Source organism: Pogona vitticeps, chromosome 1 (genome assembly GCF_051106095.1).
Source record: "Pogona vitticeps strain Pit_001003342236 chromosome 1, PviZW2.1, whole genome shotgun sequence".
In the NCBI taxonomy this organism is placed as follows: Eukaryota; Metazoa; Chordata; class Lepidosauria; order Squamata; family Agamidae; genus Pogona; species Pogona vitticeps.
This window is the reverse complement of record NC_135783.1, coordinates 282,847,740-282,872,838: the sequence shown is the minus strand read 5'-3', so window position 1 is coordinate 282,872,838 and position 25,099 is coordinate 282,847,740. Positions and strand designations below refer to the sequence as shown.

The following is a 25,099-nucleotide window of genomic DNA, read 5'->3' as shown; positions in this document are numbered from 1 at the left end:
GACACAGTTGCAGCTGTATTTCCATATTAGTGAAGTTCTCCTATCGATCTATCGATCTATCGATCTATCGATCTATCGATCTATCTATCTATCTATCTATCTATCTATCTATCTATCTATCTATCTATCTATCTATCTATCTATCTATCTATCTATCTATCTATCTATCTATCTATCCATCTATCTATCCATCTATCCATCTATCTATCTATCCATCTATCCATCTATCTATCTATCTATTTGACTTATATGCTGGCCACACTACCCAAAGGTCTCTGGGTGGTTTACAATAATTTAAATACAGTAAAAGTAAAACATTTAAATACAGTAAATACAAGAGCCTCGTGGCGCAGTGGTTAAAACGCTGTACTGCAGCCAAAACTGTGCTCACGACATGGGGTTCAATCCCAGGTAGCGGTTCAAGGTTGACTCAGCCTTCCATCCTTCCAAGGCCAGTAAAATGAGTGCCCAGCTCGTTGGGGTGGGGGGCAATGTGTAGCCTGCATAATTAACTTGTAAACTGCCCAGAGAGTGCTTGAAGCACTATGGGGTGGTATATAAGCAGCACGCTTTGCTTTGCTTTAAAAAGATTACAGTAAATACAATTAAAATGCAATTAAAAATACAATGTTCTGAAAATTGCTATCAGGATCCACAGTTGATATTATTTCAATTAAAAACCTTCTGGAACAGGAAAGTTTTGACCTGGTGCTGAAACATCATCAACACTGGCACCAGACAAATCTCCCTCGGGATGGCGTTCCATAGTTTGGGGGCAGCTGCCGAAAAGGCCCTTTGTCTACAAGCCATCCCTCTTACCTCCTTGAGGGACGGCTCTTTCAGGAGGGCCCCCTGGCTAGATCTTAACTGCTGGGTAGGTTCATATGGAAGGAGGCAGTCCTTCAGGTATCGAGGGCCCAAGCCGTTTAGGGCTTACTATATGTCAAAACAAGCACTTTGAATTGAGCCCAGGCAGCAACTGGTAGCCAATTCAATTTAAACAGAATCGTTCATGTGACCTACTTCATGCCTCAGTGTCCAACAAAGCCATGATAATGCCAGCACCATGGTATCTATGAGGTAAAGGAGGGGAAAAGAGCATACAGTGGGGTCTTGACTTGAGTACTTAATCCGTATTGGAAGGCGGTTCTCAAATCAAAAAGTCTGTAAGTCAAGTCTCCATTGACCTACAGTGCATTGAAAACCGATTAATCCCGTAACAGGCCATTTTTGTTCCATTTTGGTTTTTTTCTGGTCTGAAGTCAATTCTCAGGCTGCAAGTCAAACCTAAATTTTGCAGCCAGAGAAGTCTGTAACTCAAAAAGTCTGTAAGTCAAGCCGTCTGTAAGTCAGGGGTCCACTGTATAAAGGAATATTAGCTTTCCCATTCATGACTGAAGCGCCCATGCCAATATTACCAGTTGCGCTGTCCCTGCGCCAGGTTTACCACAGATTAATAAATATTTTCCATGTATACACAAGGAAAGTAAGTGTCAACAAGTTGGAAACTAAATTATTAGAATCTTCAAAGCACTGACTCTTTTGTCAAGACATCTCACTCCTCTTGTTTTTGCTTTCTCTGCATGCATGTGTACCACACAAGGAATAAAAAATAATGACTTTCATCATTAAATAATTTTGGATCTATTCTTTTCCATCTGTATTTTCTTCAATGCAAATAGGGCACTTCAGCAAAATCTGAAGTGGCAACTGGAAGAATAAAGGTTCTATCATAAGCAGCTCTCAGTTACTTATCTTTATTATCATTGTAAAGTACTAGGAGTAGGTACCAAGGGCTTTTAAATTAAATGTCAAATATAATCTAGTACTGGAAACACAAAGTGGTGTTCCCCAAGGGGGAAAAGAGCCTGACAGGCTTGCTCTGCTTGTCAAAAGTGGCATTTGCTTCATAATTATCTGTTTGCACAAATGAGTCACCGTTTGGCAGAGAATATTGTAGGAGACTTGAAATAGCACAAAGTAAGTAAGAAAAAAGGAATTATGGAGAAGAAATGACTAACAATAAGAACAATTTTGGTGGCTTTCGAAACTTTTATTTCTTTGCAAATAAATGTGAAGATAATGGTTTGTTGGCATCTCTATTTTAAAAATAATTTCTAGACAAACAAGGCAAATGGGGTAAGAAGGAAATAGGAACTCCCACAAAACATGCTGTTTCTTGGCACATTGATGCCTTCATGAAAGTGTGCTGGCATAAAGGGATCAAACAAATGTAATTATTCCACTCTTGACATCTGAGTCCTTAAAGGGACAGAAGCGGTTGCTACGCTTCTCAGCTCAGGCTCAAAGTCATGGCCCATGTCTGACCACCAACAAAAACAGAAGACATGCATCTTCCTTTTTTCCCCATTTCCAGTAATATTCACTAATATATGTCATCAGCCCTGGACAGATGTTTTAAAGAACAGGCTTCAGTCAAGGTTAAAGAAATCTTAATATTTTAACCTTGAAATGCAGACGGAAAGGGGTGTAATCAATGTTTATTTTATTCCAAAAGTACACTAGTTAATTCTCACACTTGAGGTATACATGGTAACCATAATAATTCTTCCCGAGAAATAGCCATTGGCAAAGTTAAAAGAGGGAAAGAAAAGAGAAAGAGATGGAGAGAGAAAGAGAAAAAAAATACTGGGACACTTTAAAACTAAAGTGTGAACTTTTTTGGCTCAAAATCCACTTCTGCAGATCCAAACAGCACAAACACTTGTCCTCCATATTTATACACATTCCCATGGAGGTGAGAGTCTTTGCCAGGTGAGGATGCAAACAAGATAAAAAGACTTTAAAATGCCATAAAACTCTTCTACTGGAAGTCTTTCAACGCTTCCGATAGTATATCCATCTCTGTCGCTTCCCAAATCTTCTCCAAGAGCTCCTCTTGATTCAGTATCTCCGATTTCTTCCAATTCTAAGCATAAAGAATTCTGGCTGCGTTAACTATATGTATAACTAGATAACTCTTTGTCTTATCTATATTCTCTGGTGTAATATTCAGTAAAAACAATTCTGGGTTTAGTGGAATATTACAGATCAATATTTTTTGTAACAAATGGCTTAAGTCAGTAGATACAGCCTGATATACATAGAATTAAACTAGCCTGATATACATAGAATTAAACTAAGAGGTAACTGCAAGTAGAAATCTGGAAGCGCAATTAAACTGTAGAAAGGCGAAAAATGGACTTGATATGGTAACACAAACAACAGGATTTGATGACAGTATATTTTATGTTCTCCTTCTCCTCCTCTTTTTTTGTCCATTCCCCTTACCTTTTATATCCCTCACTTTATCACCAGTTTTTTTAAAATAAATTAAAAAATTTAAGTACCATAAGACTCTTTATGGGCTTTACGAAAAAGTACTACTGTTACTCATCTGGAAACTAAAACATATTACCAGTTCTTAATCTCAGAGGCAAAATAGACACATGTCCAATGACTGGGGGAAAAGAACCAGACACATACCCAAGAAACACAGAGAGAGAGAGAGAGAGAGAGTTGTGGGCAAGGGGGAGGACAGGTAGTTTTCATTTCAGGATTCTCAGGTTCTTACTACTTAATCAAGGAAATAAAAAAGCTATTTAAAAGATGGCAACTATCAAAGATGAGGCCTTTTGGATGCAGTTGCTGGAATGCATCCAAGTCCCATATAGAGAAAGGCAGCCAGATTTTTGCTAGACAAAGCCATAAATCATCACCCACCCTTTGCAAAAGTATAATGCTAAAAATAACGGCAGTGCCTGTGGATTAATCAAGTCTTGTACTGCTGCTGGGAAAATGGCTACAGGAGCAAAAACACTAAGGAATTTTTCGGGGCCAAACCATACAAGTCAAGGATATAGAGATTGAAACAGTTTGTCTATGCAGATCTTCCAGGACAATTAAAATTAGCAAAAGAGAAAAAGAGAGAGAGAGAGAGAGAGAGAGAGAGAGAGAGAGAAAAGAAAACAATTTGAGCTTGACTTCCAAGCTCAAAATAATTACAGAAACAACGGCAGACGTGCATCAGAGTACAATCAATAGTGGCAGTGAAGATGAAAAACTGTTAAGTTTTTCACCTTTCCCCACAAGAGGGATGAGAGTTTTGTGGTACTCTTGACAAAAGAAAAGAAGAATGAGATCGCTTTTTTTAACAAAACAAGCAAAATTGTGCAAAATAACAGTCTAACACAACTAATAGTTGCACAAAGTAATTTTTTGCACAGTGTTGTTTGCCCAAAATGATATCAAATACTGCTTCACTGAAGGGGCCTGAGGGCTAAGAAGTAAGTATGAGAATTTTGGATTTTTTTCCTGCAGCTCCCAGAATTCACCAGGAATTCACATGCGCCTCCACAAGTCTAAGTCTGGAACCACTTTATCTGCCTGAGGGCGAAGAAAATTGAAAGCAGTGAGTACTGACGCAGCTCTGAGAACTTGGCTTTCTGGATTCAACTTCCAGAATTCTGGTTGGGGGAATTCCTGGAAAATTCTGAGAGGGCAGTAATAAGAAAATTCTGAAAATGTCATGCTTACTCAGAAGCATTGGAGTGGGTGTTTATTAACAATCAACCATTGTGCCGTGCTTGTTATGTCTGTGTATGTGCACATATACACACTGCACTTGTCAGAGGGAAGGGACACAAATTTTACAGTCTCCACAAGATATGAAAACCTTAATGCCCCTCCTTATCTTGATATTGCCCTGCAGGACTTGGAAAATCTTGTTTGAGATGTCTCATCAAATTGAGACAGCCTAAATCAATGAGAATAAATAGTTTACCTCATGTTCTTTACTTCCTTAATCTTGACATTCAAATCTCATTTATATAAATTGTGCTGAACAACAAAAGCATGGCAAGGCTAAAACTTTTTATGAGGAGCAAGGCTTCTTCCTGTTGAGATGCACTCCCTCAGAGCAAAAAAATAAAATAAAAAAATGGGCATTTTGGTGCAAGTCTGCCAAACGTCTGAAACAGCTTGTAACATTCACATTTGTCATCTTGTACTGTTCAGATTTCCCTTGACTCAGATCAAAGGAGAAACTGAGACAGCAGAGTTATACTTTAAAAGACTTAGACTAGATAGATGTGTTGTGCGGGTGGCAAAAAAACATTGATTTCTAGCCCAGGTAAAAGAAATCAAAGGTTGGTGCTCAGATATCTGTCCTGGCAAAATGAGAAAGGAAACCTAAGCCTCTGTGGACCACTGAGATCTCACAGACAAAACATTTTCCAGCCTGGCAGTGGTGATATACCAGAACCACTCGTAAGATATAAAAAAGAAACATTCACCTTCCCTGTCGCATCACTGGTCCAAACTAAAAGTGACAAGGTGTTACCTTTATCTCTCTCCTCCTTAAACATGAACACAGTTATAAGGAGGTGGGGAAGAACTGGAAGAGATTCAGCAATATACCCTAGAAGAGGTAGAACAAAACCCAGGATGTTATATATGAATTTTAGTCCTGATGAAATTCATTCCAGGTTAAGAATGTGATTCCTGTCCACAGACACTGCCATCTAATACATACTTTTATATTCAGACTTGTATGCATTGAAAGAAACAGCATTAATAAATAAGAATTAAATAATGTAAAATGGTTTTAGAATATAAAGAATATATTGATAGGCAACATAAATGAAGCCTTGTTCATTACTTTGCGAAGTCTAACTTTGTAAAAGCTAGCATTTCTTCATGTACTGTGTTTGCTGGGTTCTTCCCTAACTCTACTAATTCCGTAGCAATTGTTACTATACTGTATTATTTAACATGATGAGGAAAATATATCAATTATAACACCAACCAAGCCCCCAGTGGCACAGCATTTCACAGTGGAGATGTTACAGCCAAAAAAAGTCTTCTATAGTTCCTATATACAAGTTCTCAACGAGGGGACATGCAGGAATAGCCTGCCCTCCCCACAAGCAAATCTTAATGATCCCACAAGAGTATACAGGAAGAGGCACTCAATCCATTTAGAACACAAATGAATGAGAGAATATATTATAAATGAAATAAATAAAAGTTAATAATATAAATAAACCACCCTAAAGGAAAATTAAACGTGATTGTTCTTGTTGTAAAGTCTAATAGCTGATTTAACAGATCCAAATAACATTTTTAAGATTATTTAACTATGAAAAGTACAATTGAAAACAGAAGGAAGTAAATCCCTCATTATTCTAGTCACCATCTGAAATATTTTATGACAGAAGTGATCAGAAAGAGTCAAGTAGAAAAAAAAGAGTTGAAATTAATAATGTGGTAAAAATTAATATCCATGTTATGACATTCTCTTGATGACAGATGTTCCAGTTCAACAGAAATTAACTGACTGTGAAAAGGACATAAACTATTATGAAAGTAAAAGGGAGTATATTTTTATTCAAGATGATAAATAATATTTTCTGCTTTAGTTAATTTAAAATCCGGCCCACAAGCAGTTTCCCTGTCCATTTCTGTGACTCCTGCAGACTAACCCAGATCTTTGCCTTAAAACAAGAGGAATTGTGCTCTGGAAGCCTTAAGAAAGAGTGATTTGCCTTTAAAACAAGACTCCTTTTGAAAACAGAAGTGGACCTCATCCCCATGCTAAACTTGCCCATCCTCAGGCTCTGACCTAATAGGGTAAACATTCTAAAGATAATTCAAGCCATGGAATGAAATGGATGAACTTAATATCAAATGGTAAGCGCTAAAAGAGTTTATGACCCATATCTGGCCCACAAACCAGCTCTGCACTGCCTTCCAGGAGTCCCCAATTATCTGCAGGTGATACACTTCAAGATCTATGATGGATACCCAGAACCACAGATTTTCTGTCTCTCCCTCCCCCCCCACACACACAGATGTGAAAAAGTGGACTGCAGCCCATTAAAGGTTATGCCAAGTATAATTCTGTGGTTTAGGATCTTGTTGCAGAGACAGAGACTGGTTCAATTCCCCACTAGGCCTCTTTGACAGGGGCCAGACATGATGATTCATAGGATCCCTTCTAGCTCTGCACTCTTAAGATTACAATTATTATTACTCTCAAGGGACAATGGATCAATGAAAAAGATCTGGTACCTACACAGCTCAGTTCATATAATTTTTACATTACATGTTTCCATTTATTTCTTAGTCTACTGTAGGTATTCACTGGCTTCTCCTTTCTTCATTGTTGCTGTGATGACATGATGATGATACAATGTCTACGATGATGAAATGAAGTGATGTGATGGTGTAGGCATTGTAACATTGGGCTACTGACCTTCTGGAAAAAGGTCATCAGAAGTCTGCTTTTGGTGATCTTGGCACTTTGAATGGAAAAGCTGGAGAAGCAGCAGATGATGTTGATGGCTGGATGATGACAGGAGCAAACAAAGTTGATGGCTTGGCATTGTCAAAAGTAGGGCATGGTTTGTTTTAAAACATTGTGGAAAAACATTGTGATAGAAAACTGTTTCTTTTTAGTTCATCAAACATTTGCTGGAGAGGTTGTGATACTTTGGTGATTTTAATACTGCGTTACATCATAATCTCTTTTTTTTATTTAGAGCCTGTGCAATTCAGATCACTTTGCCAATTTTTTCCAATGTCCACATTGCTAGTTCTGTTCCAATTTCTTCCTCCTCATCTTCCTCTTCATCTGTCAATGACTTAACAAGTTTTCTAATTCCTCATTTTCCTCTCCATGTTCTTCGATATGGTATTCTACTTCTTCCTTAATCATATCAATGAAACTCTCTCCACCAACTTGTCTTCCTACGCAAATGATTTTCATCACCTCTCCACTGAGAGCCAGGAAGCCTCTAAAATCCTTACTTCACTCAGTAAATTCTTCCAATAGGCATTTATGGTATATGGTTTCAATTCATCCACAGTTGCTTTGACGAATGATATTGCATCGGCAATAGTGAATGATTTCCAGCATTCTGTATATAATTTCTAGGTTAGGCTCTACATCCATTGCTGGTCTAATCTGCTCAGACACAAGGCAAAGTGTATGTGGCCTTGACATACTGGATGTGTGTCACTTGTCACTTGAGAGGCTGAAGCAGTGAGGTTGTGTTCAGTGGCAAAACCACAATCTTAATGTTTTCATATTCTATAGCAACAGATATTTGATGGCTAGGTGCACTGTTGATTATCAATAAGATTATAAATGGCAACCCACCCTGTTTCAACTGAAGCATTGGTGAAACCATTAGTTATAAAGCATAGCTGCCACCAAAACTTTCTGTTTATGTTGCTGGAACATGGGTAGATATTTTTTATTTTTATTTTTGAGGGCATGAAGATTCTTCAATTGGTACACCATACCTGGCTTGATCATATGCCCTGCAGCTTTGCTGCATAGTACCAGTTAATCCTGGATATTCATTTTACTGACCTCGGAAGGATAGAAGGCTGAGTCAACCTTGAGCCGGCTACCCTGGATTGAACCCCAGGTCATGAGCACATTTTTGGCTGCAATACAGCAGTTAACCACTGTGCCACGAGGCTCAGAACCCTGGTGCTTGCTTTGCACTTTTCTGAATGTACATTCTATTCGCTTGCAATTGAAGACTTATTTGGATGGTAGTTCTCCTCTTCAATCAACTTCTTCAATTCGGCTGGAAAGCTTCTTCACTGACAGATGCAGCCTCTCCAGTACTTTTTATAACTTTCAAATTATGTCTATTCCTGAATCTATGCAAGCATCTCTTACCTGCTGTAAATGGCTTGGGGTCCTTCTCTTCAGTAGATTCTTTCCTAAAATCTTCATATAAGCTTAAATCCTTTTGCTGTAATATATTACAATCAACAGATATATGTTTCCTGTTCATATCTTCAACTCACGAATTTATTTATTTATTATTTGACTTATAAGCCGCCCACACTACCCAAAAGTCTCTGGGCGCCTTACAACAATTAAAATACAATAAAAAGATAAGACAATGAAAATACAATTAAAATATAAAATTTAAATACCTTTTCAGTCTTAACTAACACCTTATTTACAAGCTATAGAAGTAATTTTCAGTTTCTGGTGCCACACAAAACTAGGCCAATTTTTTTTTCATTCCTCACCACCTCATGAATGGAAGATTTGTTCTCACTGTACGCTTTAGTGACCTCAGTATATGATTTTTTTCCCCTTGTTCTATCAAGTTGAGAATTAACACCTTTTCACTGATGGAAATCACTTCACAGCTTCTCTTAGGCTTTGAAGAACTGCCAGCACCATTATTTTTGCACTTTGGGGGCATTATTAAGCAAAATTGAAGGTTTCCCCCCCCCCCACAACACTGTGATAACGTGGCAACAAATGCATAGAGTGAGAATGCTAGAGGCTAATTGGATGTGAGTAAAGCGGGCCAGCAAATGTATACAAAGGACAAAGAGATGAGTCACAGCATGCAGTGGGGTGGGAAGCAGTCTTCTGCTTTCCTTCTTATCAGTCAAGAACAAATTCCTGGCAACAGGCAGAGGCATAGAACTTGTCTCTTGAAACAACCATCCAGGTGTTGGATCCAGTTTATCTTTTTTTTTTTTTTAACATTGGGGGTGACAAAAAGGAAAAGGGGAATTGGAATTGATGAGGAAGAGGGGAGACAATAACATACTGATATCCAATCTATACCTATTGCTATTTCAAGATTTTAAATTATTCTATTTACTCTTTTCTGCCTTGTAGATAAAGTTCTCATTTCAATATATGTTATTCAGCTGCTGCCTGTTGATTCAGTCTCTCGGTTTACCGAGAGCATTTTTAACATCTAGGATTCTGGCAGGTAGAAAACCCATCCACCATAGGGTTCCCATACCTTCTTCCTGCTGTCTTTCCAGATTGCACGAAAGCTCCCATGATACTTTAAACATCTTTCGTTCTCCCTATTATGTATGTGCTTCTCTGGCAAATCAGGCCTTCTCTCTTTCGCGTCTCTCTCTTTCCTCGGTCTGGCTCCAGTATGGGGGCGTCTATATACTTGCTCTCTCCATTTGTGCTTGGCAACCTCCTTTAACACTTTAAACTCAACCCATTCTCCAGTCCATGGGTCCTCATTTACAATTTCCCCCAATCTTTCCCACTTTCCATTTTCTTCATCTCCTCCATACCCGAACAGCCTTCCCCTAGAAGATCTCTGTATTCTAAGCGCTTTCTATATGCTTTCTCTCTCTCTCTCTCTCTCTCTCTTTTTTTTTTTTATTTCCTCCTTTTTCCTGCCCAAGTAGCTTCCTCTCCAGGTCTTTTGGTTATCGTTTGGCTAAGGTTAACCCCTTCAACTCCTCCCCCAAGTTTATCAGAAGCAACATTTATTTATTTATATTTATTTATTGGACTTATATACCGCCCCATAGCGCTACAAGCACTCTCCGGGCGGTTTACAATTTAATTATACAGGCTACACATTGCCCCCCCCCAGCAAGCTGGGTCCTCATTTTACCAACCTCGGAAGGATAGAAGGCTGAGTCAACCTTGAGCCGGCTACCTGGGATTTGAACCCCAGGTCGTGAGCACAGTTTTAGCTGCAGTACAGCGGTTTAACCACTGCGCCACGAGGCTCCTCCAACATCTCAGCTTCTTTTGAAGGGGAAAATGGCACACCATTTCTAATATTAGATTCACCCTCTGCAATCTGACAGAAAAAATGTGAGCTTTCTGGAGCAGACACCTAGTCAGAATGTCATCAAATGATAGTCTCCTTGAAGTGGCAACTTGTGCTGGGTATAAAAACAAATAATGTGTGGATTTTATTGATCAATTTTTGTTCTTCCTGTAACTTCTCTTCTTTTTTTAACAACTAAAAAGGTTAATGAGACACATTTTTAAATGCCAATAGGCTTAATGGGAGTTTCCTCCTTCTCTAACAGTTGCCACACATTATCAGCTAATATTTCTCCAGAAACATCTGCCTTAATATAAGGAACTCATTAACTACAACTATTACAGTTGTAGATTAACTTCCCTACTTTCTACCAATGAATCACATAACTTTAATCAGTTAGCCAGCCTAACACAGGACTTGGATTTATTAATTCTTTACAGATGCTCAACACAGTTCAAGAGTGTGGTCCATAAATCTTTCACTACAGTCCACAATATTATATTACAAAAATTACCATTATCCTGGCCCCGATGACAGCATTTTAAAGTTGACTTCACTCAGCAAGGAGCCCACATCACATTATTGGAGAAATGCACACTACAAAGGCCACTCCCATTCTGGCACACGGGGGGGGGGGAAATACTCCAGGAACAGTCAGCACATAGCAGATGCTAAAAAAACTGGCAGAGCATTTGAAGGCATAGAGTCTAGGGCCCAACAGAATAAGAAACAGACACATACAGTTGGAAACCGATATACTTAGGAGAAGGTCCCACAGAACTCAGTGGGACTTGTAACCTGGTAGACTTGCACAGGATTACTAAAAGTAAACAGATAACTCTATAAAACTAGTCACTAAGTTACAGAATGCAATACTGAGACATAGATTTGTAACAAGAAAGACAACTATGACCTGCAACAAAATGTTGCAGTGTACAGTACTTCTATTCAGGATTCCAGACACTGCATCTCCACCCCCAACCTCCATTTTATTCTTCTAGCTATCAGTAAGTACTTCATTCCTACTGATCAGGCTCAGTGCTAACTGAGACTTTCTGTAATTCTGCAAACCTTAATATTGCTATTTGTATATATAAGCAGCCAAGAATATTACAGTCCTTAATAAACACTGTACTACTGCATGGGTGTTCTTCAGGAGACACATGTCACAACAATCCCTCTGCTTCCATAAACCAGCCACAGCCAAACATGCTTGTATGGCTGATTTGGTCGCTGTACCAACCTTGGATGTGCCAGCTCTGAACAATAATATCGTGCCACACCTAAACCAATCTCCAAGGTTTTTCAGCCAAGACATTCTTCATCTTCCTACCTTATGCTATTCAGGGTTCTCCTGAGGCCCTTCCAGTGTTCCCTGTCCATAGCATCATAACCCCAACTCAACTGAGGCGAGCCCTGAAACGTCTTTTATCTGCAGGACATCCTGAATACAGATTTTTTTACCCCTTGTTTAGCCACACTGTGAAATCTACATCTTATTTAAATATTTTCTCTCCTTGTATTAAACTCAGTTCATTGATGCAAAAGTGCTTCTAGGCAACATCATAAATTCCAGTGCGGAAACAGAAAGCATCGCTGATATGGTAGTTAGAAAATGAACCCTCTGTGTTCTAGGGGTGGAATAACTGTAAGAATCTCTATTTAGCCAACATCACATTTTCTATTAACAATCAGAATGAGACTTTGTATACTTTTGGCCAAAATAGTTGTAATAAGCACACTTTTTAAATTGCTTATTGCCAAGTTTTCTGCAAGAGCCATAAACAAACCAATGGGTAGTCAGCATTCGTCTCTAGTCCACTGGATAATGAAGAACAACCTAAGAGTATATTATTTACAATATTCACTTATATCAGATGAGAGCAGAGTGGCAAGACTTACACCCAAAAGGTGCTCAGGACTGCACCTTTGTCCAAGACACATTAAAAAAAAACCATGAAGATTCAAGCGACTAGATAATCCTGCAATTATCAGATCAAATGCAGCATTAATAAGTGAAAGAAGTAGATATATTAGAACGAATAAGTCTTTCCACAAGGAAAAAAAGAAGGTTCTGAATTACCCTCTCTTTCCAACTTATGAGAAGACAGTCTGGTATTACTATTCCATTCCATAGTGTGTCTCTGGACAAATGTGATCTGGCATTCAAAATCTTTTTGCCAAGTTAATTAAATTTGAGGTATGTTAGTAAAAATCTTGATTTGTATTTAGTGGTCTCATTCTATGAACGCAAAGGTTTCTATTGCTTGTAGAAACTTTCTTTTCCATCCCTACACAACCAGTTCCACAATTCATGATGATTTAATCTGACTAAGGTAGTTCTCTCTCTCTCTCTCTCTCTCTCTCTCTCTCTCTCTCTCTCGTCTTTGTTTTTTTTGGGGGGGGGAAGGAGATGTTTTTATTTTATTTTATTTTAGCTAATGGAACTGAAGCATTTATTCTTTTTCATTAACCTAACAATGGGCATAATTTCATGATAAACAATATTGAAATAAGTTTAATTAGGCTACTAGTGATTACACAAACCTTCCTCCCTTCAACCCTCCATATCACTCAAAAACTGCCCCAGACCCTACCCCAGCTGTATTTTTTGCATTTCTGTATGTTCTTCAATGAAGTACATTTACTAATTGAGTCTGTAACATTCATTTTATTTCTACAGCATAGCTCTGCAGATATGTATAGAAATTGTCCATAGCATTTTTATCATTTTGCTCACTTTATATTTAGTTTATCATACATTGGCTCTGGTGATGATTACAACAACCTACTTGCTTTCACACTGAACTATTTCTAAAAGACCTTATTATGCCGTTTTCCAAACTGGGTGAAGGTACAGTTGTAGAGAGGTGGTATGCCACCCACAGAGAGCACATGGACATTCCCACTGGGGGTGACAAAGTGGATGAAAAGACATGGAAATGGGGGCACAAATATATTCCAAGGGGTGGACGGTAAAGAGGTGATCTCCAGACAAGCTCCCTGAAGACAACCAACAGTTCTGTTGGGGGTCAGCAGACAACAGCATGTGGCAGCCCTGCTCTTCATACACTACTCTCTCTTTCTTCCTGCCAATACCCGATGTCAAAGAACTGTTGTTTACAATGATTTTCACCCCTCTACTAAGCTAGCACATGTACAGCAACTGACCCTTATAACTGTGCTCTGCAGAAATGCATGTGCATCTGTACTATGGTGGCAATTTTATCTCCTGGCCGAGATGATCTATTACTGCTTGTGCTATTGTTGTGCTATTATGAGAAGGAGATTACTTATGACCATTTTAAAGTGGAGTCAGTTAGCAAATGAGAGCACAGTTACATTGATAATCATCAGCTGCTTTTACATAAGGTACCTTATGTTAAAAACACTCATTCCAACCACATATACTATATTTCTTCAGCTTATGCACATAACAGCCCTAATTAGATTTATCAACAAAGTACTATGGTCTTTATATCACCTCTCACCTGATTTCATGCATCTGTATGTTATGTGCCACCGTGATCGTCCTTTACTTTCATACCCTTCTCCTTTCCCACCCAAATAGCTTCCGCTACTGATGAGTCTTTTCTCTCAATTCCCGGTTCTTGCTATCTCAGGCTCAACATTCTCATCTCTTCCCCTAGAGTTATTAATATAGGTTCCTTGCTGCTTTCTAGGGTGGAGGAGAGCACACCACCAACAGCTCCAGCGTCTTCAGGCTCACAGGTCAAGTTGGAACTGACTAACAGTGACCTTAACAGGGCCTTCAAGATAAGGGGGATATTTAGGAAACAGTTTTAACAGTTCCAGCACTGTCCCAGTGATCTTCCATGGCAAGCAGGGAACAGTATCCAGGTCTCCTGAGTTCTAGTCCAACTCACCATACTCAATGTACAGTATTCGTGAAGGCTTTCACAGCCAGGATCTAATGGTTGTCGTGTTTTTCGGGCTCTCTGGCCATGTTCTGAAGGTTGTTCTTCCTAACATTTCTCCAATCTCTGTGGCCGGCATCTTCAGAGGACAGGAGTAGCACTCTGTGCTCTGGTCCTGTCCTCTGAAGATGCCAGCCACAGAGACTGGCGAAACGTTAGAAAGAACAACCTTCAGAACATGGCCAAAGAGCCCGAAAAACCCACAACAACCATCACTATACTGTACAGACTTTCTCACTTTGGCCCTTTGTGTCTCTGCTCTTACATCTACGTTTCTCTTATATTTTGTTATAAGATACATAAAAGAAGAATAAAATTGCTTGCTGCATTTTAAACAAAACCAGGATTGTTCTTCCAGTGAGACAGGGTGATAAAGTAGCAAACTTATATTTTGTTATAAGATACATAAAAGAAGAATAAAATTGCTTGCTGCATTTTAAACAAAACCAGGATTGTTCTTCCAGTGAGACAGGGTGATAAAGTAGCAAACAAACCCAAGCATCCCTAGGTATGTTAGCAACTGCTGACAGAAGAAAGTAACGTGCTAACATTTCAGCCTCATGCTGCCCATCAACGGCAAGCCTAATCAATTTCGAATTCAAAACTCAGATGGAATTTGAAGTTAAAGTCAGGGGTTGATGTTATTTGCCATCAGTGATCAAAAGGAAAGTCTCAAAACCAGTGCCCTAAACATCTTTCACTCACAGGTGCTTGCAGTGAATAAACTGGAAACATATATACACATAACACAAACATCCAAACGTGCTGTCCAGGAAGCAACCAACTACGTACATACGGACCGCTGTGTAACAAAGATGTGCTGTACATCTTTAATGCACCAGTATGAAGGTTATTCCTTTGGGGTAGCACTTACTGCCTTTACAGTTACATTGGTGAAGCTGCAGTCATAAAGCAAGCAAGTCCCCCAGGTAAGGGGAACCAATGCAGTAGAGCATTTAGAATACTGTGTGGGCTCAAAGCTGCACTTACCAAATGCTCCTGGGCCAATCATTATATTTAAATCCAACTTTGTTCTTCCTAATTGGTGGGTCAGCCCACACTGCTGGGGCATGATCTCACTAGGCCAGGCAGGAGCCACAGCAACATTATTCAATAAGCATATAAATGTACAGTAATACTAAGAAGCAGACACCCTCAAAAATGTATCCTTGGATTAAAGTGATTCTGTGGGTCTGAAAACATTGAAAATGATGCTACCTTACTACATAGAGGTGCTTCTGAGATGCATGTTATGCTACATTTATACAGTCCTAAACATCTTGGAGTAAAGGAAAGAAATTACAAATGGATTAATTAAATAATTGTAAAAAGATTAAAGCTACACTGGTGTACTGCTTTGGCAAAACAAATATAGATTATCTTATTTCAAGCGACAAACTGAAAAAGGCACAGAAAGGGCAGCAAAACTATTTATCTCTAGGCACATATAAAGCTGGCGCTTTTTTCTGACTGACAGACTTAATTAGATCTTTAATGCAATGCGCAGACAGTCATTAGCAAGGCTGTATATTTTTCTCAAGGAGAATGAAAAATTCAAAAAAGACAGGAGATATGTTTATTTTATTAACTTACTTTGGGGTCCGCACACTTGAACTTTAGCCTTTCTACCATCTCTAGCATGGCCACCTTCAGGTCCACTTGTTCTCTGTTCTGGAAAACACAAAGGGCAGAGGTCACTTTTGCAAATACAACCAGGACTTCCACAGCATAACTGGAGTGCAGTAAAAGAAGAGCAGCCATCTTTCAGCACTTTCTATTAGCCAAGCTGTTACGAGTCCCTGAATACATTCATTGGCTCTTTTGGGACGGAGGTTAAGCACGCAGCGAACTCAACGAAGAAGAAAAGATGTATCCGCCAAGAGCAGTGGGAGAACTATTGGAATGGAAATTAAATCGAATTGCACTGGCTGAGTCATTCACTGCCTGTGTCACATGGCTCAGCTTCAAGAAGGCTCAAATCCTGCTAGAGGCTCAGCAGTCCTCACCTCCCATTGAAGTCAAAGCTTCATCGGTTCTCAAGAGGAGGCTCAGCACCCTTCAGCATAAGGGCCTTGCAGAGAATACGATAGCAATGGTGACCCAGCTCCATGTTTCATTTATTTTCTGTAATTGGTATTGGCTCCTCGATAATTTAATCCTGCACTTTCACAGTTCCATTTGTAAGATGAAGCAGACGGAAAGAACTAATTAAGGAAGTAATCAAGAGTTCACACTCCACGAAAGATGCAAAGTGTTAGGCACTTGTGGGGTCCCTCAAATATTTGTTTCTTTTGCTTGAACTAGTCTTCTCCAGAACTAAATTGCAGCTCATACTTAAGGGGAGGAAGAGCTCTCAATAGTGAAACAAGGGTTAGAGGGAGGTACACTTAAAGAAAGTCGCTTTCCCCCGTTTTCCTATGAAAGACCTGTGGTTTTGACAATACATCTTTTAATCTGACTGATAAGAGATCTGGCTCTTTCCCCACAGGATCCATCAAAGGAAATAATATTTAAAGGTCCAAGCGATCTCTTCTAACAACACATAGGCTGTAATCTTCTTGTGTAGTTGCATAAATGGTGTAATTATTTGGAAGCAAATTGTCCTAAATTAAGAAACCTCCAAGGATGTCCACAGGCACATAGATAATCTCATGAATATCTTATTTTCAGTAGCAGGATTCAACATGCAATACATAGGGTCTATAGAGATTTCTTAACTTCCAGCAATTTGCCTCTAAAAGTTATGGTGTTTGCGTAACTGCACAAAAGGATTTCAGTCATTATGTTAGACATTCTTCCGAATTGTTCTGTCACTGTTGCTGTGAAATAGTCTTCATTATTGGACTCTGTTCCCATCTAAAACCTACTAATTAACCACCACAAAGGCTGAATACTCACCAACATGAGAAATCAACTACTTACATATTCACAGAGCTGCTTTCAATGCAACACTTAGCATTTTCAAGCCTATAGGGTGTGTAGCTCTAATCTCGCCACTTTCCATAGTTAAATGCAATTTGTTTATACCTCTCCACAGTATTCTCCAAAAAAAAATTCAGGTAGCCACTCCTGTTCTTACATCCAAAAGGATGATACCTTCAGGCTGTGAAAACAAAATATAGCTGTTTCTACTGCCTTATGATTGTGAGGCAATATTAAATATTAATCTTTTACATATGGCTAATATTTGTGTTATAGCCAATGAAAATTAAGAGGTCCCAAATGTTCAAAATTTGGAAAGACACAAGCCTGAACATTTGGTCCTTCTAATGTAAAACCTTAAGAAAACTAAAATTAAAATTAGGCATGTTATATCATTTCTGGCCCGAAAGACAGCAATCTGAAGATAACAACTTGCTTAAGTTGCTTCACAAACTGAAACTAAACAAATGGATTACAAAGAGCTGGTCTAATACAGATGCCAAGAAGATTAAGCTGGAAGGAACTTGCTTCAAATCTTAGTCTAACTTACTTGTTTCGTCACTGTTTTATCACTCTTAGTCTCTTTGTGTATCATATAAGAATAATACCAATCTGCCTTACAAAGCCGTTATAAGACAGAATGTCTGTGAAGAAAAAATCTATTTGAACACTACCCCCTTCTATGTCACAGGGTAACATTAAAGAGGAATATGAAATTTAATGCACTGAAATAAGTAATAAAAGAATTCAATATTTCACAGGAAGAAAAAGCTGCATCGAGACATGCTTGCACCCAGACTGTTTGCTTTGCGTTTCATAATAAAATATATGAATAAATATATATATATCTTGAATTTATCCTTTTATTATGAAAAAAGAGTCATACAAATTAAGTGTTGTATAGGTGCATATGACTTTTTTTCATAATAAAAGGATAAATTCAAGATTTCACCAAGCTTTCTGGGGTGAGACCCACTTTGCTCTGGCCAATATCACCTGAAAGGCCTTATTCAGGCACTCTCAAATGTGCTTATTTAACCCCTGAGGTAAAAGCGCTAGCATGCCTCCATGCCTCCTTATTTGGTTGCTTTCATAAAAAGCAGCTAGCCTAAAGAGAAGAGACCCCGCCCCACAAATATAGCAAATATATGTGATTATTAGGTTTCTGTCTCTTGAGAAGGGCCTATAAATTTCTGCTTTTCAGACAGTTCGCTTTTCTTTTGAGCAAACCCACAAGGGACAAAGAGCTACTACGATTCTCTCTTCACATGCTGAGCAAACATTGTTAACAATGCCTGAATAGGGCTGGAGTAACTAACCACGTAAGTATACAGCAGGCATATAAATGAGACAGATTTATACTGTATGTCAGCCACTTTTCCTTGTGCCTGCAAATACTGTACAAGGAAGCCTTGTCTAAATATTACACATACTTGGCTCCTGAGTAGTTTTGTGAAATTGTATTTTACTTCCGCATCATGGATGGATGTGAATCTCAACTAGATGCACAGATTATTCAGACAAGTTGCTCTGAATATATTTGCAGACTTGTAAAAATCTGGCTGTAACTTCTAAATGCTCCATGGAAAGGACATCTTACGATCCTTCTCTTGATTAATTTTAGACAATAAGGGAGAATATCACCCATATAGTGGAGGTGACACTATGCTCCAAATCCTCAGGTGATGAACCCTAGTACTTTCATATAGACAGTGAATAGCACGGAAAATGCATTGAAGTCTTGTGGGATCTCACAACATAATGACAACCAAGCAGAAATCTTTATATATTACTGCCTAATATGTAAGGTCAGAAACCTCTGTAGTTCAGTTGCCTCTTAGTATCAACCTACTGAATACTGAAATTGGATATCATGGTCAACAGTTCTGAAGACAGTATTCCCCAACCTTGTTTACACAAGAAATTGGCCATTGCTGTATCAATGTATAGACCATGGACAATGAATCAAGACAAGCACAGGGGAAAGGAAAAGAAGTGGCAAAAGCTTTGAAGAAAAGGGCAGATGTGTGCTTGATGCAACATATTGGAAAAGCTTATTAAAGCTAGTCTGCTAGTCTCTACGGCATGTACGTATCTATTTGAGCAAAATTCACATCTTTAAATGCTGACACTTTCCATATATGCGTAGATCTAGAACAGCGATGGCGAACCTATGGCACGCGTGCCACATCCAGCACATGAAGCCCTTTCTTCTGGCACGAGAGTAACCGGGCCACCCACCCACCCTTGCAGAAACAAACCTTTTGAAATGACTGCAGCTGGGATTCCCCATTTCTATTCCTGTTCTGGGTCCTTTAACTTCCTGTCCATCCCCATGATTCCCCCTTTTTAAATTCCTATCTGTCTCCATGATTCCCCCTTTAACTTCCTGTACGTCCCCATGATTCCCCCTGAAACTGCCACTTCCTGTTCCGGTTCTGGTCTTCCAGGCAGCACGGCAGCCACTGGTTTCTTCCCCACCCCCTCATTTTGGGAACTCCAGCAGAAAAAGGTTTGCCTCCACTGATCTAGAATATATATATATATATTGAGTAAAACAACACACCTGAACCCTTTCCCAAAGATCAATAAAAATTGACAACAGTAAATATGAGAGTAAATATGAAGAGAAAAAATGTATTCCTGTGGCTAATGAAGATGGAAAATGATAGAATACCCCACCCACACAGATTAAGTCAAGTAAATAACACACAAATAGACAGACTCTTTTCATCACTGGAAACTGCACACCTGTGGCATGCTTCCTACCTGGTATATTTTGGCAACTAGAAAAATTAGAAGCATCATCTGTAACTCCTCCTACAGTTTTGCACATAGCTATGTTTTCTAGGAAGTATCACCCCCCAAACCATTCATATCTAAGGAGGAAAAAACTAAAATTAGATTTACCAGCTGTGCCTTGGTTGGTAGGGGACGTAAAACTGTAAAAATAGCTACGGCAATGCTGGGCCTCTCCCTGCCTGTCTGCTTCCTGCCTGCCCACAAGGAAACAGAAGATAAGGCCGACTAAGAAAATTTGCATCTGTACCTATTTAACGACTTCCATTCTGAAAAAAACTTAGATAACCCTTTCCTAACCTGGGGTTCTCCTGACATTTTGGATTAGAATTTGCAAGGTTCCTGACCCCAGGCTAGTTGGGACTGATAGGAGCTAATGTCCCAAACATCTGGACATACTGGGCTTGGAAAGGCTCCCTTATACAGCAATGGTCTTCAAACAGCTGTACATATACAACTAGTGTGATGCAGATGTATTACTGGCAGGGCACAATGTTTTTATAATAATAAACTAAAATTCTGCTCTCCTCTCTTGCTAGTGACAAGCCATCTGCTACCTAAAATACCTGCCATTGATTATCTGTCTGTGGCTTTCTGGCATGCTAGAGAAACTTTAAACACTAAGTTTCTTTGAACCTCCCACTGCCCCATCCACCAGCAAGTGTCACTGATGTGCTACAACCTGCCCAGGATACTTTATATTCGACAGTATTATTATAGTCACCTATTAATGGAATTGTGACTTACAATTGTTTTTATTTCCAACAACTGTACTGCAATGTCATTTTCCCATACAGTGATGCCTCGTTTAAGGACGATAATCTGTTTCAGGAAAATCGCCGTTAAGCGAAAACATTGTAAAACGAAATTAAAAACCCCATTGAAACGCATTGAAACCCGTTCAATGTGTTCCAGTGGGGTAAAAACTCACCATCCAGCCAAGATCCTCCATATCACTGGTTCTTAACCTTGGGTTACTCAGGAGTTTTGGACTGCAACTCCCAGAAGCCTTCACCATAAGCTGTGCTGACTGGGGTTTCTGGGAGTTGCAGTTCAAAAGCATCGAAGTAACAAAGTTTAAGAACCACTGCTCCATATGGCGGCCATTTTCGCTGCCTATATAGCGAGGAATCCATCCCTAAACACAGTGGGGAGCCATTTTAAGCACCCGGTGGCCACTTTGAAACCACCAATCAGCTGTTAAAAAAACCATCGTTTTGCGAACAATCGGTTCCCGAAGCAGGGAACCGATCATCGCAAAGCGGGAAAACCCTATTTAGACCATCGTTTAGCTATCACAAGTGTGATCGCAAAAAGATCGTCGTACAGCGACATCGTTGTAATGCGGAACAATCGTTAAGCGAGGCACCACTGTACTACTCACCTCAGGAGAGCCTCTTGCTGCATGTTTACTGAACTCTATTTAATATACAGCTGATTTACACCACAGCCTTGCAAATTTGAAAGTTTCAGTGAAATCAACAGAACAAATATTCAAGTAAATCTAGCTACTTCAACACTTTTAAAACAGTGTCTCGTCTGGTCTGGAATGTCCAAATCAGCCATATTTTATAACCTTGTAGTAATATATGCAATGAAATTTATTTTTAAAAGAATCCATATGCTCTCATTTGAGTTATGTGTGGTAAATTGGTAGAATGGAAAGCCTATGAATATTTGTTGTAGTTGTTGTTTAGTTGTTAAGTCGTGTCTGACTCTTTGTGACCCCATGGACCAGAGCACGCCAGGCCCTCCTGTCTTTCACTGCCTCCCAGGGTTTGGTCAAATTCATGTTGGTAGCTTCAGTGACACTGTTCAACTACCTCATCCTCTGTCATCCCCTTCTCAGGCTTGATTTCCTTTAGAATGGATAAGTTTGTTCTCTTTGCAGTCCAGGGGACTCTCAAGAGCCTTCTCCAGCACCACAATTCAGAAGCATCAATTCTTCAGCGGTCAGCCTTCTTTATAGTTCAGCTTCTTTATGGTCCAGCCTATGAATATACTCAAATGCAAATGACTGGTATACAGTGGGGTCTTGACTTGAGAACTTAATCCGTATTGGAAGGCGGTTCTCAAGTCAAAAAGTTCTCAGGTCAAATCTGCATTTCCCATAGGAATGCATTGAAAACCATTTGATCCGTATCTGCTCTTTTCCGTCCATAGAAACTAACGGGAAGCTTCTATTCCGCCTTTGACCACTAGAGGGGGATATTTTGTTTCTTTTTTTCTTAGGTCAAGAAAGGTTCAGGGAAGGCAGGGAAAATACAGTCCAGGCAGTACAGTACCAGGCAGTCCGAAGACTGTCTCCCAATCCACGCTCTAAACGCTGGGAGGAGTGAGGAAGCAGACAGGCACCCTTTTCACTGGCCAACAGTTAACTGAAAGTTCAAATTTTGCACTTTCCCTGCCTCCCACGTGGGTTTTTTTAGTTCTTAACTCAAATCTAAGTATGTAAGTCAAGTCAATATTTTCCTATGAGAGTGGTTCTTAAGTCAAAATGTTCTTAACTCAAGCCGTTCTTAAGTCAAGACCCCACTGTACCTGGCTGTATTTACCTTTTTCCCTGTCCTCAAACCTGGCATCCTGATTAGCTGCTTTTACTTTGCTTTGTCATTATCATTTCCTTCTGTCTTTAAATCGCCATTAATTCTATTCCCATGTGGAAAAGGTGGCAAGAGTGTATAAGCTATTTAAAATGTAATTAAATAAACCAAAGTTATCTCTCATTCAAGCACTAGTAGACTGCAAGTCATGTGAAACCTAGCTACCTATGAAGAGATTAATGCAAATATATTTTGAAGAATAACTAGCAAAGGATTACAGTGCTAACAGGATGAATTTTATGCATGAAAATATCATTTTTCCATAGCCCATCATCCTATCACTTTTCTCATATCCTTTCACTGTCATCTTACTTCTCCCACATTTGCTTACAGTGGTGTTAGTAGCATGGCAGATAACCTGAATCTCAGAAATAGAGAGCTCACAAAGGACGAGCAAAACAACCACGAGGTTACAGCGTCTTCCTAACAAAGAAAAGATAGCGCTTCTGTCACTTTTGTTGGATTATGGACAACTAAAAGGAGAGGAGAAGACATAACAAATGATTACAAAATAATGCATGATGGTACCTAGAGAAACTCTTCTTCTACCTTCTAGAATATAACGGTTACTTTGTCAAACTGACTAGCGGTAGATTCACAACACACAAAATGAAGTCCTTTCTTTGCCCAAAAACTTATTAATTGGATTTGGTGACAATCACTATTTTGAATGTTTGAAAAAGAGACTGGACAGACAACTGAAAGACAAGAGAATGGATGCGTTCACTCAATTTGACAAGCCATGGTTCTGCAGGAACTAAGTTCCATGGCTTGTTTAGTTGTTTCCAGTCTACGCAAAAAGTTGCACCATGTTTAAGCAAATATTAATTTGAGGTTGGTTCAGCTTTGTCGTCAAAGCTCACTTGATAATGACAAGACAGCGTTCCTATGAAACTGATTTCTCTTCTCAATCTATCCAAACTGAATTATAACCATCATATCCTATCTATGCATTTCTTCAGTGCAACTTGTTGGGAACTATGAAAAACAGACCATAAGCTAGATGTACCTTTGGCTGCTTCAGCAAAACTCCTCTTGTGGTTTGTGTATCATCATATATATCAAACAAAACACAGCATATTAATAGTAATCTTAGAACTGCAGCGTAATAACATATGTATAACAGACACTTTTTTACACACAACAGCAGGGTGAAAATGTTAATATCCACTTAAGTCATGAGGGTCATCAGGGTCTTATATTAATTTTTGCTCCGAAAAACGCATTAGGGCTTATTTTCAGGGGATGTTTTTTTTCCATGTACAACAATCTACATTTATTCAAATACAGTCATGTGTTCTTCTGGTTGCTGCACAGTGGTGGAAGGTGGGGTTTCACTTAACTGGGGCTTATTTTCGGGGTAGGGCTTGTATTACGAGCATCCTGAAAAATCATACTAGGTCGTATTTTGGTGAAAACAGGGCACACACACACACACACACACACACACACACACACACACACACACACACACACACACACACACACACACACACACACACTTGCCTGTCATGCTTTTCTGAAGCACGGATAACCTGTTTCAGGAAGAAAACCTGTTTCTTATATAGATGCAGCGTAGGCATAACTGCTTGGCTCTGTCATAGGCCAAGGGAGAGAAGCTACTTGAGCTCATAACTAGGACAGAACAACCCAATGTCAACTCAGAGTAATTAAGCGTTAATTAAGACTGTTAGTATTGACGGTCTGTATCCTGAAGTGTGTAATTCTCACATTCCTTGCCTTTCTTGGTGTAGTCTAAAACACAGTCACAATGCTTTGAAGGAGGAGGAGAGTACATGGATTCAAAATTCAGTTATTTCTGTCCTGCTGTCACCTTACACAACAATTAGCTAGACTTCTGGTAAACCCATACAGTATTTGATTTCGAAATACCCATTCTGAAAACAGTTGCTCGTAAGATTGGCCAAACCCTGTTCCTGTAAGAAATGGAACAGGTCTCGAGAATTTGGGCTCTCCAGAGACTTCCGAATTACCTTCTCCAGCAGTCTATCCTTTTTTCACATACCCTTTTACCGCCCCTACTTCCACTTCTGGGACAACATCTCTAACAAGCAGGAGGAGCATGGGAAAAGGGCACAATCCTAATTCCTCCTTCGGGGGGCGGGGCTCCGCAGGAACAAGCGGGGAGGGAAAAAAAATCCTCCGGACTTCTAAACTTTCCCCAGCAGACGCGATCTTGACACTCGGGATCGTTCAGGCCACCGCGCGTTCTGTCCGGCGCATTCTAAATCCCTCAAGA

General features: G+C 39.4%; 1 protein-coding gene across 6 annotated transcripts in view; it reads right to left on the bottom strand.

The window, feature by feature from the left end:
• Window positions 1-25,099, bottom strand: part of TRIM44 (tripartite motif containing 44) — a 146,264-nt gene that overhangs the window by 105,008 nt on the left and 16,157 nt on the right. For all 6 annotated transcript variants that reach the window (XR_013540679.1, XR_012082481.2, XR_012082480.2 and 3 more), the window contains exon 3: window positions 16,109-16,186. Coding sequence is in view for 1 of the 6 variants with exons in the window: in XM_020782798.3 (XP_020638457.3) it covers window positions 16,109-16,186 (78 nt within the window). In the remaining 5 variants the exon portion in view is untranslated. The remainder of the gene's footprint in view (window positions 1-16,108; window positions 16,187-25,099) is intronic.